At 34.2% G+C, this 14,726-nt stretch overlaps 1 protein-coding gene across 2 annotated transcripts in view; it reads left to right on the plus strand.

The window, feature by feature from the left end:
- mor (SWI/SNF- related protein mor) overlaps window positions 1–14,726 on the plus strand; it is a 52,199-nt gene that overhangs the window by 12,906 nt on the left and 24,567 nt on the right. For both annotated transcript variants that reach the window (XM_069817896.1, XM_069817897.1), the window contains exons 4-8: window positions 6,866–7,034; window positions 9,952–10,151; window positions 11,041–11,139; window positions 13,958–14,070; window positions 14,148–14,278. In XM_069817896.1, the coding sequence (XP_069673997.1) occupies window positions 6,866–7,034; window positions 9,952–10,151; window positions 11,041–11,139; window positions 13,958–14,070; window positions 14,148–14,278 (712 nt within the window). The remainder of the gene's footprint in view (window positions 1–6,865; window positions 7,035–9,951; window positions 10,152–11,040; window positions 11,140–13,957; window positions 14,071–14,147; window positions 14,279–14,726) is intronic.

The following is a 14,726-nucleotide window of genomic DNA, read 5'->3' on the forward strand; positions in this document are numbered from 1 at the left end:
TCAAGTTCCACGTAGGTACGTGGATTTTCCGATCCCCAGATTCTGAGGTTATGTCTGTTCATCTCACGAGAAAGATGAAAAGTGGCTTTGACAGAAAACACTATGGAATGAATAAATTCATCATCTTTTCAATTAAAGTCTACATACTTATGCAGAAATTTCTTCATAGCACTCCTCAAAGGCCCTCATAAGAGATTTTAATAATAACAGGTCAGGTGACCTGTTAAAATTGAGCAAAGAACATCTCTGCTGGGCAATTAGATTCCTTACAGGACACTGTGCCCTCAAGAAGAACTTGTATAGGATGGGACATAATATCAACCCATCCTGTACTCATTCACAGAGAGATGAGTCTGTAACTCATCTACAGTATTATGCGAATGGATTGCACTCGCTCATCAAAGAGCTCTCATCTTTGGAAAACATTTTCCGAAGCTTGATGAGCTATCAACTGTCCCAGTCCGCAGTTTGATTCAGTTCATCAAGAACATCAAACTATTGGACTGATGGGATATTATGATTGGGATGCGCATTAGATCTTTTAGGTCGTAGTGCTAGGGTTGTTAAAGCCTTCCCCCTCTTAAATTCAATTAAATTTATAGCACTTTGTCCTCTGGTTCTAGGGATTGCAGCACCTGTAGTTGGTACGGATGAAATCACAACTGCTTGTGAAAAATCTTGCTTTAAAATCAGTGTACCATTTACAGATTGTAGGCCCACAGGTGGATCTGCATCAAATTTTGTTCGGTAATGCCTTGCACATTAATAACTGACTAGTTCACATGAAAATTAAGCTTTTCTGTCCTCTATAACAGCCATTTCGTCTCAACAATGAACAAATTCGTTTATATGCACTGTTATGAGTAGACATCGGATTTTTAGACACTAAAATTGCAGTTTTAGGCGCCTAAAATAAGCTCAAAATTTGTAAAATTAGGCTCTATTTTAATGAAAATAGACATTTTAGGCACATCAAGGTATCATACTTATTTCTTTCACTGAAATTTTTAGTTATACACTAAAATACGCACAAAAAGTATGTTTAAACATTAAAAAAGAATACTATATTATATTTATAAACAGAGCTTCACAAATTTAATATATTGAAACTAATGAAATAATGATTATTGATATCAAGATTACTCATTTTAAGTTATTGAAATTCAGTTCCATGCTCAGACTTTATTATAATTATCTGCACAGTACACCACCAGAATTTTTTATAAATTCTCCACAGTTAACCTTTGCCTTTTGTCACTGAGAATCATTTTGAAAGCAGAAAAACTTCTTTCAACCGAAACTGATGTGAGAGGCGCAAATTTTAAATTAGGTACAATAGAAACATCAATACTTACTGGAACATTTACACTTTCCCCTGATATCACTCTTGATACTTTTTCCAACAATGAAAATCCTACATTCTTATTTAATACGTTGTCCCACTTATTTTTAACTTTTTTCCCAATTTCGCCCAAAACAGAATGTATGTTCACTTGAGCTTCCTTTACTATTGCTATTTGGCTACAAAGAGATTGTTTTTCACGTTCTAATTGTTCAATGCTTGCAGGTATGAAAGAAAAGTTTGATGTTATGTAGGCAATATCGTTTTTCACTCGTGAGTCATTCAGACAATCTTTCACTGCTTTCACACACGCTGCACTATCAGTTTCAGGTAATTTATCAATAACTGTGACCACTTCTTTAAAATACTTAGAATAATACACCACTGACTGAATCCAGGTTCCCCATCGTGTAACAACCGGCTGAGGTGGGAGTGGGATATCTGGAAAGTTCTCTCTGAATATTGAAATCCTGGATGGGGCTTTACAAAAACATTTTTTTGTGTTAGAAATAAACGAATTGACAAGAGGAAATTCATTCCGGATTGTTTCAGAAACCCTGTGAAGGCCATGTGCTAGACAGGTTACATGCGTGAGGTTAGGATAAAATGTTTTAAGAAGTGGAGCTGCAGCAACCATGTATGAGGCAGCATCAGTACAAAACAACAGAACTTTAGAATCGTCTATATTACCTGAGTATAAAGACTGTAGGCCTTTATTTACAAAATAAACAATGGCTTGGCTATTCACTTTCGAAAGTTCCTTAACACATACGAGGTGTGGAATCGAAGGTCCATCAGGACTAAGTTTTCCTACTACCATATTTGCTATATACCTATTCACAGGATCTGAGGTTTCATCCACAGAGACCCATATGTAAGAATCACCTATATCCTCCCGAATGGAAGCTAAAGTTTCATTGTATATTCTGTCTAAGTAATTTTTTCTTAGGGTCGACTCAGATGGGATATTTTGTTTGCAGTATTTTTGTAAAAACTGTCTTAAAACCGGATTTTCAATTGCATTTCAGGGAATGTTAGCAGCAACAAACGCTCTGGTTAAATCAGCATAGAAATTGCTGCTGAGATTGGATGAAGTAGGCTGTGTTAGTAAAGTTTGTTGCAGTTGATTTTTCTGCTGAGCTTTAGCCTTATGAGCCGCTCCTTGCACATGCTGCTTTAGGTGGAACTTCTTTTCTTGCGAAATCTAAAAATGTAAAGTAAACTGAATTAAAATAAAATCCTAATTGTTGTATTGCCGTATTTCTATCACAAAGTTAGTGGGTTCGAACAATCAAAATTTTAATGACCTGCAAATACTTTAGCTATCGGAATTTAAAAGGTTAAAGTGTAGTGGTCTTGAAAAGAATTATACCTCAGTCAATGTATAAATATTATAGGCCTACTCATTAAAATTAATAGAATTTATATATTTCAACTATTGTTACATACCTGTTTGCTACAAATCTTGCAGAATATTATTTTTCCATCATAAGTGAATTCTGAATATTCTGTTAGCCATTGCCGGATCAATGTAGATTTTGCACTTATATTTTTCGGCATTATCGCGTTAAACTTCACAGGAAAACGTCCTACCGCTCAAAACTTCTCAACACAAATAAGGTGAGGGAAAGAGCAACTGTTAACGAGCATTCAAATGAACCGTTGTTATTGAGATTCAATTGGACAAAAATACAAAGTTCCACTTATTGTTGCATTTCCTGGTAGTGTTAACACTAGGAGGGCCATTCTTTTAAATATTTTGTAACGGTTTACCCTACTAATTCGCAGTTTTAACACTCTTTCTCCAAAAATTGTGATTTTATGACACTCTGAAGGGCAGTACAGCTAATCGGTTTCAGACCGAAAACAGTCATTTTTATAGTATAGTATATCTCTGAATCAGTAGCAGCACATGTTGTGTTGTTGCCTGCTTCAAAACTAAGGTTGGTTCTTTGTCGGCATTTATGCCTCCAAACATGTTAAATTCGGTGAAATCTATTGCGAGTGTCGTGAGATTCAAAACATTTTGTTTCCTTTATCAATGGTTTCATGGCCGGTGTGAAGCAAACTTTCCACTTTTTAAATGCCTTAAATTTCGCAGTGAATGCATGTATAAATTATAAAAAGTAAGAGTAAAATGCGAAACTTTACAGTGAGTTAGGCATTTTTAGGCGAATATTAACAAATTAGGCTCTAATAACCGTTTTAGGGCATTTTAGGGCACTATAAAACTCTTTGAATACCTTTCAATTTCCATGAAACACAAATATTAATAATTATTTTTACTTTTCTCCTAAAGAAACAAAATAGGCATTTGCCCTAGAATCCGATGTCTGGTTATGAGGCAGTGTTACCAACTAGGAAAACAATGTTTCGTCCACACCTGTGGAGTAACAGCACGTCTGACCACGAAACCAGATAGCCCAGTTTCGAATCCCGGTCGGGGCAAGTTACTTGGTTGAGGTTTTTCTGGAATTTTCCCTCAACCCAATATGAGCAAATGCTGAGTAACTATTGGTGCTGGACCCTGGACTCATTTCACCGGCATTATTACCTTCATTTCATTCAAATGCTAAATAACCTGAGCTGTTGATACAGCATTGTAAAATAACTCACCAAAAAAAAAAAAAACAATGTTGCCACAACTAAACTTTTTGAGTTTCTCTTTTCATTGGTGCTATTTTCATGCACCTTAGATTCATAGAACGTAAATTACAAGTGTTCAGAACCAGAAAGGTCTTTTGTAGGAACCGAATATAGTTATTTTAATGCTTGACAACAAAATCGTTTGTCTTCGTGCTTTCCAATAGTTAATCTATTTTGGCATTAAAGTTGTTTATTGCAGAACATTATTTCTCATATGGTCTCAAGATACTGTTTACATCTCGAAATAAATCACATGCAGATGATGATGAGAGTGATAATCGATGAAGATGTTCTGCAAGATCATGACCATTCAGGACTCGAAATGTTGCTACTGCTTTTTTTCTTGATGAATTAAGTTTTATGTCTGGTTCAGCAAGTAAACAGCTCCATTTTTTTATTTGTACTGGCATCTTTCTGCTGTTCGTGGAATCCTGATATATTATATTTTGTATTTTGAAGATTGATTAATTAATAATTCAGCACACTCGCAATCACACTCACTTTCATACAAATTTCCAGACTCTAGACACCCAAGAAACTTTTCTTCTTAAATGAAAATTACCTGAGTGCCAAGCCCGGAAATTGAACCTGGGACCTCCAGATCTGAAATCCGACATACTGAGCACCAGATTACGGAGGCAGTCAGAAGGATAAAATATGAATGCAAAATTAAAATAAAAATTGCAATTAACAGAAATAAATATATACAATACGAGAAAAGATTAACTTAAAAAATTCTATTATGCAATTTGTGAAAACTAAATAATTACAATGGTTTGAACATGTGAAAAGAATGGATGCAAATAAGCTACCAAATAGGATTTTAAACTGGGTCCCAGCTGAGGAAAAAAAGAAGAGGATCTAAGAAAAATGAGTAGAGAGTGTTATTGGCATGATGGAAGCTACAGGCTTATAGGATGGTGACTGGGAATGAAGGAAGAAAGTTTCATTTGTATAACACTTGGGCAAAGGGAGATGTGCAGTATTTATATTTAACACCTATATTTGCTGTTCGTATTTTACTATGTAGAACATAAGAAAATTTGAGATTGTATTGTACAATGAGTCCCAGTGTTTGTCAGCTGACCAGTGGCAGGTCCTCCCACTATGACTACTGTTTGTATCTGTGAACTCAGCAGTACTTATCCAGATTAAAACTTACGTACTATGTAATATTAATAACATTCAGCACTCACCCTCCTCACAGTAGCTGCTGGAAGTGTTGCTCATCTTGTGTGATACATAATTCATATTACATAATTTACAGAACCTGTTTCATTAAACTTATTCACCAAATTTAGTGGTGGTTTTCTGTATGGAACTGGACAACCAGGAAATTTACGTTTATAGTTTTCCTTGTTCATAATCTGTATGTAATGAACTTAGAAGCAACTCAAATAATTTGTTTTTGTAATTTCGTATTTTACAGAAGATGAGTTGAATGTAATGTATGCAAATCTCTAAGTTTCGGAAAAATGAATTATGTGCAGAAATATTTCTTCTTTTTGTTGCGAATTTTGTCAAACTAAAGGTTCCCAGATCAGCCCAGATATATTCACTGTCAATAGTGAAGAGCACCTCATCATTATAGTCATTTGCCATAAACCATTATTTTGTTATGTGTGAGTGAATCATTGGTTTTATGAGGTGCAAATTAGTAAACGAAAGTTAGTCTTCTTTGGAAGCATATTAAATGATTTCATATTTGTCTTTCGAATAATAGTTTAAGAAAATATACTATATACATTAATATAATATGCAATATGATAAAGAAAATGTATTGTTGTGAAAAGTGGAAAATATATAATGAGACTGTCACCCTTATGACATTAATTTCTGTCATGTTATTTTACATTTAGATGTGTCTTTCATTATTCAGATAGAAGAGAGAGAGGAAATTTGTTTTTCAATTTTTTTTTAAATTTAATGTGTTCTTAATAGGGACCGATTTTCATATACTAAAAAATAATGTTCCAACTGACCACTCTACTCCATTATCTCCTGGCTTAGTTGTCTCATGAATGATGCCTTATTGGTGTCACTTGTGGGGTTCAAACTTGTCTTTGGACAGTTGACTAAACAACAACTAGCTATACTTATAAACGAGAAAGCAATATCCCCACTCTGATTTAAATAATGCTATTGTGTTTGAAAGTATTAGGCAATGGTAGTGAATGGCGTGAACTTTGCTATGTAATTGACGAAGTTCAGGCCATTCACTTTATTTGAGGGATGTGCTGGAAGAAGGATGTATATGCACCAATGATAAAGTGGTCTATGTACCCTTCTTCCAGCTTGACGTAGACTTGTGGGGTGGTTTTGTTGGGTGGTGCTCACTTTTTAAACGCAAGTTCAACTGGATAATCTGAACAACTAATTAACAAGTGCGCTTTCTTGATGCATACTCCTGTGTTTGTGATTCACCTCTCCGTTATTAGATTTTATATTGTTGTGAACAAGACTTCAGAACCACGTTCTAACCTACATCAGATCCACTCAAGTATACCCAGTGACAGTTTCAACTTGTAGTAGTCCACTGTGTAGAATAGTGGTCTACAAGTCAGACTGCGGACTGGGTTCATATCCTGATTGGGACAAGTTACCTAGTTGAGGTTTTTTCCGGAGTTTTCCTTCACTTATTCAGGGAGAATGCTGGATAATTTTCGGCACTGAACCTTGGCATTACCACTTTCATTTTACCCAGATGCTAGATAATCATCACAGTTGATAAAGCATCGTAAAATAAGCCAGTTGCGAAAAATACTTTTAGTACATAAAAATCCGGTCTCTACTTATAAGCTAGGCAACTCATTGACACTGTCTTCTTGTTTAGCATGAACAGTAACTGTGCAGTGTAAAGATCTTGTGTGTTTACAGTCTCCTTCACGAATGGACCGCAACGTGGAGATGTTCATGAACGTGGAAAAGGTGTTGATACAGAACAAATGCTTAACAATGCCAGTAGTGTTTGTGAGATCTGAAGTGGAGAAAAGCATGCAGGCTAAGGTGAAGGACATCATAAAGAGACACCAGGGCTCTGTCACAGGTTGGTGATACCTTACACAGCCATTTGTAAAGCAGATTTTGTAAAATAAATGGCTGATATCTAAATGGGTCTTCATTTAATCGTCCTTAGGAACCTACACAATGGATATTCACAGCACAGCTTTTAATTCACAGTAGTGAATTAAATTTTTTTCCATGACAACCAACACATTAGCAACCATAAAATCCATAGCCTACATTCATTCATTCATTCATTTATAACTTCTTCACAAACAACACATTACGAAGCAACAGCGTGCAATTTAAAATACAATGCATAATGCATAATAATAATAATAATAATAATAATAATAATAATAATAATAATAATAATAATAATAATAATAATAATAATAATGAAATTTAGATACCAATAATGGCTACCTCGGGTGCTAAACTTTATACTATAAATTACTAATTTTTTATTTTGTATATTGAAAACAAGTTTTCTACCCAACTTAGTTTTTTATATTAATTTCTATTAGGAAAAGCTTGTCTTTTATTTATGCTGTTGAAGTGTGTATATACTCATAGGATATCGTCTTTCAATTGTATTATAATGATAGTACACTTTTACTATGTCATACTACTTTCGACCAATAAACAGTACAGAACGGCGTGTTTCAACCAATCATGGCTGCTTATCCTACAATTTTTATCAGCTCCCTAGCATTTGTTTGTTTTATCACCTCCCTAGCATTGGTTTCTTTGTTTTGCCAACATTGTACTTTCAATAATTGTACGTTTTAAACTGATTTATGTTTATTTCATCATCCTTAATTAAAACTTTTCTATAATTTATCTTGTTTATATTATTTAGGTTATGTTATAGCTTCTGCTGTATGAGATTATGGATAGTTATGTATCAAAGATTGCTTAATATATATTGATAATTAAAGTGGAATGCAACTGTTGTAATAAAAATGAAACTGAATCAACAAAGCTTTCTTGATTAGTAATCATCCATAGAGTTCAATGAAGATTGTATAGTTGGCACAACCGGTAACAAGAAAACAGTTTATCGTAACACACTACTGCCATGATGCCATCTAGCAGAATATTTGTAATGATGAGATGGTACAATAATACATTTGAAGACAATTTAGTATTGTCATAAGTTAATTAATATTTTATTGTATTAGAATACTTTATTTGTTGTAATCTTTATATACTTTCTTCTCATCGTGTAATAGTCAATTAAATTCATTCGATTTTCTCTATATAAATCAAAACCTTTAGTGAGATTACTGTTGATACAATAAATATAAGAATAAAAGTAACTGACAAAATATGTAGTATGAATTATAAAAATTGCAGTGAAAGAAAAGTAAAAATGTAGAATAAAAAATGCAATAAAAATCATGAGAAATAGATTCAAACTATCAATGAATATCAGTCCAGCACCTTTTCAACTGCGCTACAGGACTGTCTTTAAGAACATCATCAGTAGGTATAATAAGGGCTATAAGGAAATTCAAAATGCTAATAACTCGAAAATTAAGGTCCATTCGACAGGATTTTCGGATGAATATTGTTTTTCCATCAGTGTAGTTTGAGCTCATGAAAGTTCAGCAGAATTGGTGTCTGTAAAGGCTCGTCTCCACTGATAAACATTTAACAACAACATGTTAAATGTTAAACTGTTTACTGTTAACATCCCAACATGTTGATTAAACATGTTAATGCTAATTTCATTTAACACTTTGTCCACACTGTTAAACATGTTAAACTTTACTTTCCTTGCGTAATCCATCATAAACAGTCTGTGAGATTTTAATGTAGGTAGTGTCTTGTTTTCAAACCTTGGACAATGGACTCAGATGAAGGTGGTTTGGCTTTTGTAATTGCCTCTATTGCTTGTTACAAGGCCTTGAAAAGGAAGAAATGAGAATGTGGATGCGGCAATATCTTAGTAAAAGACACAATGCAGAAGACATTCGAAACGAGCTTAAAGTTGAAGATCGATTTGGATTAAAAAAACTTTCTGAGAATGTCAGAACACGATTTCAATAATGTAGTGCTGCAAAAAATATTTTCTGTCATATCAAAGGAAGACACACAAATAAGAGCAGCCATTTCACCTCATTTAAAAAAATTACAGTGTGATTGATTGACTGTGATAGGCGCTACGACATGATAAATGTTAAACGAGCGGCTAATATCATGTTATTCTTTCCGAAGTTTTACGAATGTTAATGTTAACATACATCATCAAATACGACCATTACTGACGTCAACATAGCATTAACGTTTAGCGTACCACGAGGATGCAAAAACTCTCTATTGTATTCTCGAGAACAGTTAAATAATAATTTCAGTTCTCTAAGACAGTCAGTCTTCTTTGGTTTGTCTCTATTATTTTGCAGCCACATCCCACAAACAAGGCTTTTCCATCAGTGCATTAATCATTTTTATTTTAACCGTATTTTCTTTCGTCCACTCCAGTACTTTGAACAACTTACAGCCAACACTAAGGATCGTATAAAAAAAATCAAGAGGTGCTCCTAGTTACACGCCACAAAATCGAAAGTTAGTTGCTATAGAAACTGTACGAACTTTGCCGAATTGTACCGACATTGCACGAGCAAGTGAATTGACTTGACATGTTTTCCATTTCTGCTGGAAAACATGCCAACATGTTAAAAGTGTTAACTTCAACATACTCAGTTTTGAGACTTGAAATGTCCATATGCATGTTAAATTCAACGTGTTATATTTAACATGTTGTTGTTAAATGTTTAATAGTGGAGACTAGGCTTAACACTGACCTTTTTTCCCTTGATTTCCAGAATATGAAGTAGATGCTATGACTGTAACCATTTTGCAAGCAGTGCATCCCACTGATGATAACATCAGTGAATTGTTCACCATTATCGTAAATGAAACCTGAGTTCACTATGAGTGTGATTTTATTACAGACAATGAAGACGAAGCAACTCACATTATTTATCCCCCCTGTGATCCACTGGATGAGGAGTATGCCCGCCCCACAATGAAGCGAGATCGCATGGTGTTGCTCCACTGGTATTACTTTCCAGACAGCCATGACACGTGGACCAACATGGAGCTCCCAGTAGATCCACCAGATTCCCCTGCATCTCACACTGGACCGTGGCGGGTAAATGATACTCTGATATACCACATTGGCCTGAATGTACGAATAGTACGATGTCTTTTTGATTAAAAACAGCCATGTGAATACTGTAGTAGTGTATTAATTGCAACCTAGCCTTTTTTCAACGTAAAAGAAATCTACAGGGTGTGAGACAAGTCCTGCATCATAGGATAAATTATAGTATGTGCTCAATATGAGCGCCTCCAAGTTCATAACATGTCTGGAGGCGAAATTTCATACTATTGAGAATGTGGTGTAACATATCAACTATGGTTTCACGACATTTTTCCTCGATCTGTGTTCGTAGATGTTGCAGTTCACGAATCTTCACTTTGTACACCTTTTCCTTCAGATGACCCCATAAGGCAAAATCAAGGGGATTTAAGTCTGGCGATCTTGGAGACCATTCTCTGGGTTCTCTGTGTCCTATCCACTCGTTACATTTTTCATTTCATTTCATTTCATTTATTATATTCCATAGATCTTACATTAGCAATGAAGCTTTAAGATGTGGAACAAGTAAAAATTTTACAATATTAAAATTGCAATTTTTACAGTTTTACAGTTTTGTAATTTTCTACAATTTTTTTTACAACATTTTTGTGAGATGTAGTGAGATGAGGTGAGGCCCGAGGATTCGCCAAAAGATTACCTGGCATTTGCCTTATGGTTGGGGAAAACCTCGGAAAAAACCTAACCAGGAAAGAAGAAGAATAAGATGATTTAAAAATTAATTTTTTGTTGCAGTTTATGTAACCATATAGGTTGATTGGTTTTGGAGATTTTATGTCTTTCACTTTCTTGTAAGAAAAAGAAAAGGGCTGGTACTGAGAGATCCTTGTATAGATAAAGTTGATGGTTTAAATGAGGATGTTTGCTTTATGTGCTACAGGTGGCAGCAATGTGGGTGCTAGATCTCGACCAGTACAACGAGTGGATGACTGAGGAAGATTACGAAGTGGACGAAGGTGGACACAAGAAGATTCATAAGGTTGGCTACTATAGTTTCCATCATTATTGTCATCACTATTAGCAAATTTTAATTGCCATCATTGCTGTTTAATTTCCATTTCATTTATTGTATTCTATACAACTTACATCAGCATTGTAGCTTTGAGATATGGAACAAGCAGAAAATTATAAAAAAAATATATAATACATAGTAAGCAGATTAATTCAATAGTGTACGTATATTTTCAATTCATCAGTTGAGTAGAAGGTATGGATATGGAGAAATGTTAATTGTGTTCTAAACTTCTTCTCTCAGCCTTCCAAAGCATTGAAGACTGTAATATATGAATAGTGAACTTCTTTTCATAACAGTGAGACTTACAGAGGACAGATTTGTGTCAGTATTAACCTTTTTAAATGTTCTGATTAGTACTAAATGTATCTTTGTTCTTAACACAAAACATAGTCAGGACTAGAATGTACTCATAAAGTAAGGTCAAGATTTTAATCTTCTTATCTTACGTAGTTTTATGCATATGGCAGGGTGCGAATTAATGCGGGGGATGGAGGGGATTTCCCTCCCTGTTGGAAAGTTATCCCTCTCTCATAAATTCATATTAATATCCCTGCCAGGGATAACTTCTATCCCTCTCAAAAAATATAATTGTTTTAATACAAGTATACTGTATAAAGTATAAAGTAAGCAAAAAAAATAATATTGATGTATTGTCATCAGCAAGCTGACAACAATCAATAACTTAGGAATTACACATCTTATCTTAAGCCTGCTAATGGATATAATTATTATGATCAAGATGCAAGACAAGCAACTCAGTGCGACCAAGCATTGAGCCTTATTGAATGAGGTTGAGGTTGCCTCTGTCACTCTGTTGTCATCAATTTGTATTATGTATGCAATACATAAATATGTTCAGTTTGGCGAAATTCCGATATGGTTGGACGCTTGTACTGTTCAGCATGCATCACCATGAACTTAACTCAGGCTATTGTATGCTTGATGATGAATTTATGATATGTGAATAAATGATGGCGAAATGAGTCCAAGGTCCAACACCGAAGAGGTATTTTCTATCTTAGGATTCTAGTCCTCTCTCATCAAAAATCTTAATTCACACCCGTGCATACCTGTGATAGAGCTTTCTTTTGTAAAATTAAAATGTTAAACTTTAAGTGAGCTAGCCTAGAATATTAATTTATATTTAATTTGTTTATAATTAAATAGTAAAAACTGAAAATTGATACTAAAAGTGCTGCATATTGATGGCTAAGAAGTGAGATACCTCGTATCTGTAAATTTACAGGTGAATCAAAAAAATGTTAAAAAAATTATTTTTTTTTTTCAAACTACAAAGCTATTTATATATGTTTCTGCTTTGGAAGATCTTCTATTCGAGTACGAACTATTAGTTAACTGTTGAATTTTGTGAACATAATAATAATATGGTTAATCTAAATAATAATGTACCGGTAGTTAAAATAAATTACCATTTTTGTAGATATGAGTTATCACTTATCACTTCTTAACCATTGATAATATACCCCTGCGGTGGTTGAGTGGTCAAATCTCTGACCTGTCACGCTGCGCCCGGATTCCAGTCCCTGTCAGATCTGGGATTTTTCATTGAAAAATCCTTAGTGACACTTGTGGTGGACAAATTCACAGTTGGGATTTTTCTCGGGGTTCTCCCTTTTTTTCCCCATATTAGGCATTTACATCATTCCATCTCCATTTCGTCATCATTCCATAGCATTCCCTGATCGCCAGCTGGCGATGCACAGAGGGGGCTGGCCTAGGAATGAGTGGGGGGGGTTGCCTGCTCGACACCTGGGTATACAGCGAACCTGGGTTTGGAAATGTACGTATTGAGCTTGAGAGTTAGTGCAATAGACCGTAACCGGTTGCAATGCTGGGCCATAGTGCCCCCCCTTCCCATAAATTTAGTTCAATTCAATTAACCATTGATATATCATGTTTAATATCTTAAACCAAGATTATAAAACAATAAATTTTAAAATAACACCACCAAATTGGCAATAACACCAAAATCATAGAATTTTAAAACGAATCTTTCCCATAAATAAAACCACTTTTATAGGACTAGTGAATAAGAAAGATGATTCAAATTGTCTTACTGACGGGACAAATTTTATTCCTTTCATTTTAATAGTAATTGATGTGAAGTAATGTACGTATTCATATCTTTGAAAGATTGAAATAATGTTGTACTGTAACGAAAATATTTAAGTCTTCAAATTTTTTATAAATTTGTGATAAAAATAGGTTGGATGATTAAAGGAAGCAAAATTTCAGAATTATAATTTTATACATTTAAATAAAAATGTGACAGATTAAACATATTTTACGTTTTCCTCTGCGGTTTTGAAACCGAAATATGTTTCAAATTATGATTGGTAACATCTCGTGGTTGTGTAACAACGATCACCAAGCAAAATAAATATTGATGTTAACCCATTTCATGAAGGAACAGTGATTGTCGATGTTTTATAAATAATTAATGGTAATTAGAGTTCAACAGTTCTATAATATTATACCAGTAGAATGCTAGTTTGTTATAGATTATATTAACCTCTTTAATTTGTGTTGTGGAATGTAATTTTGCGAGATTTTTTATAAGATCTAAAAATGATTGTTATTATCCTATTTTAGATCCGATATTATTCCATTTTACAATAATGAAGCCCACAAAGTAGGCGATTTTTCAAGTCTTGGAAAGACATTACTCTAATGATAGAACTTTTATTATAAAAACTCAAAATTTTTCTTAATATAATCACTGTGAAAGTGTTATATTTTATAACTTTTGTCTTGTTTTCAGCTGCGGTTATCTGTGGACGACCTGATGAGTCAATCAGATCCAGACCGTAACAAGAAGAAACCAAAACGCAAACGATCTCCTTCCCCTCCGCCCAAACGAGACAAGAGAAAGAGGTCAGTGTACAGCCATTGGAATGCAGAAGAGTTGGATGGTGAGTTCCAGGTGTTGATGGCTTTGTGCATTGTTTCAGTGGACGCAGCCCGGCTGCAAGTGGAAGCAGTAAGAAGCACAAAAGTGAAGAAGAAGCTGATGATCTCACAAAGGAAATGGAAGAGCCTCCACCTGAGCCGAACATTCAAGAGGTCACAGTTCCTAAACCAGGTATTGATCTAGAAAGTTTTTCATTCTAAAGTATTTGCCCTTGATTATCGACAAGTTCCTTGCTTGCCATTAAGTCCAGTGTTTGTGTGTTCAAATTCTGTCTAAATGCTTCCTTTTCAAAGAGAAATTAAAGTTTTGCATACCACCATAGATTGGATTACCAGATGAAAAATAAATGAAAAGCAGGACATTTATCTGTAAAACTAGGATTTTTCACAAAAACATAGGACTTGGTAATGAGACGTGACATAATGCTTATTTTCAATTCTTTATATAATAAGGTAAATTATTAACGTTAGTTTACAATAAAATGATACAAAACTCTTAATTATCATTAATTAAATTAACTATTCAACTGTACAGATTATAAAAATGATACAAAACTCTTAATTATCATTAATTAAATTAACTATTCAACTGTACAGATTATAAATAAGGTTATACCTTA

This window comes from Periplaneta americana, chromosome 2 (genome assembly GCF_040183065.1).
Source record: "Periplaneta americana isolate PAMFEO1 chromosome 2, P.americana_PAMFEO1_priV1, whole genome shotgun sequence".
Taxonomy (NCBI): Eukaryota; Metazoa; Arthropoda; class Insecta; order Blattodea; family Blattidae; genus Periplaneta; species Periplaneta americana.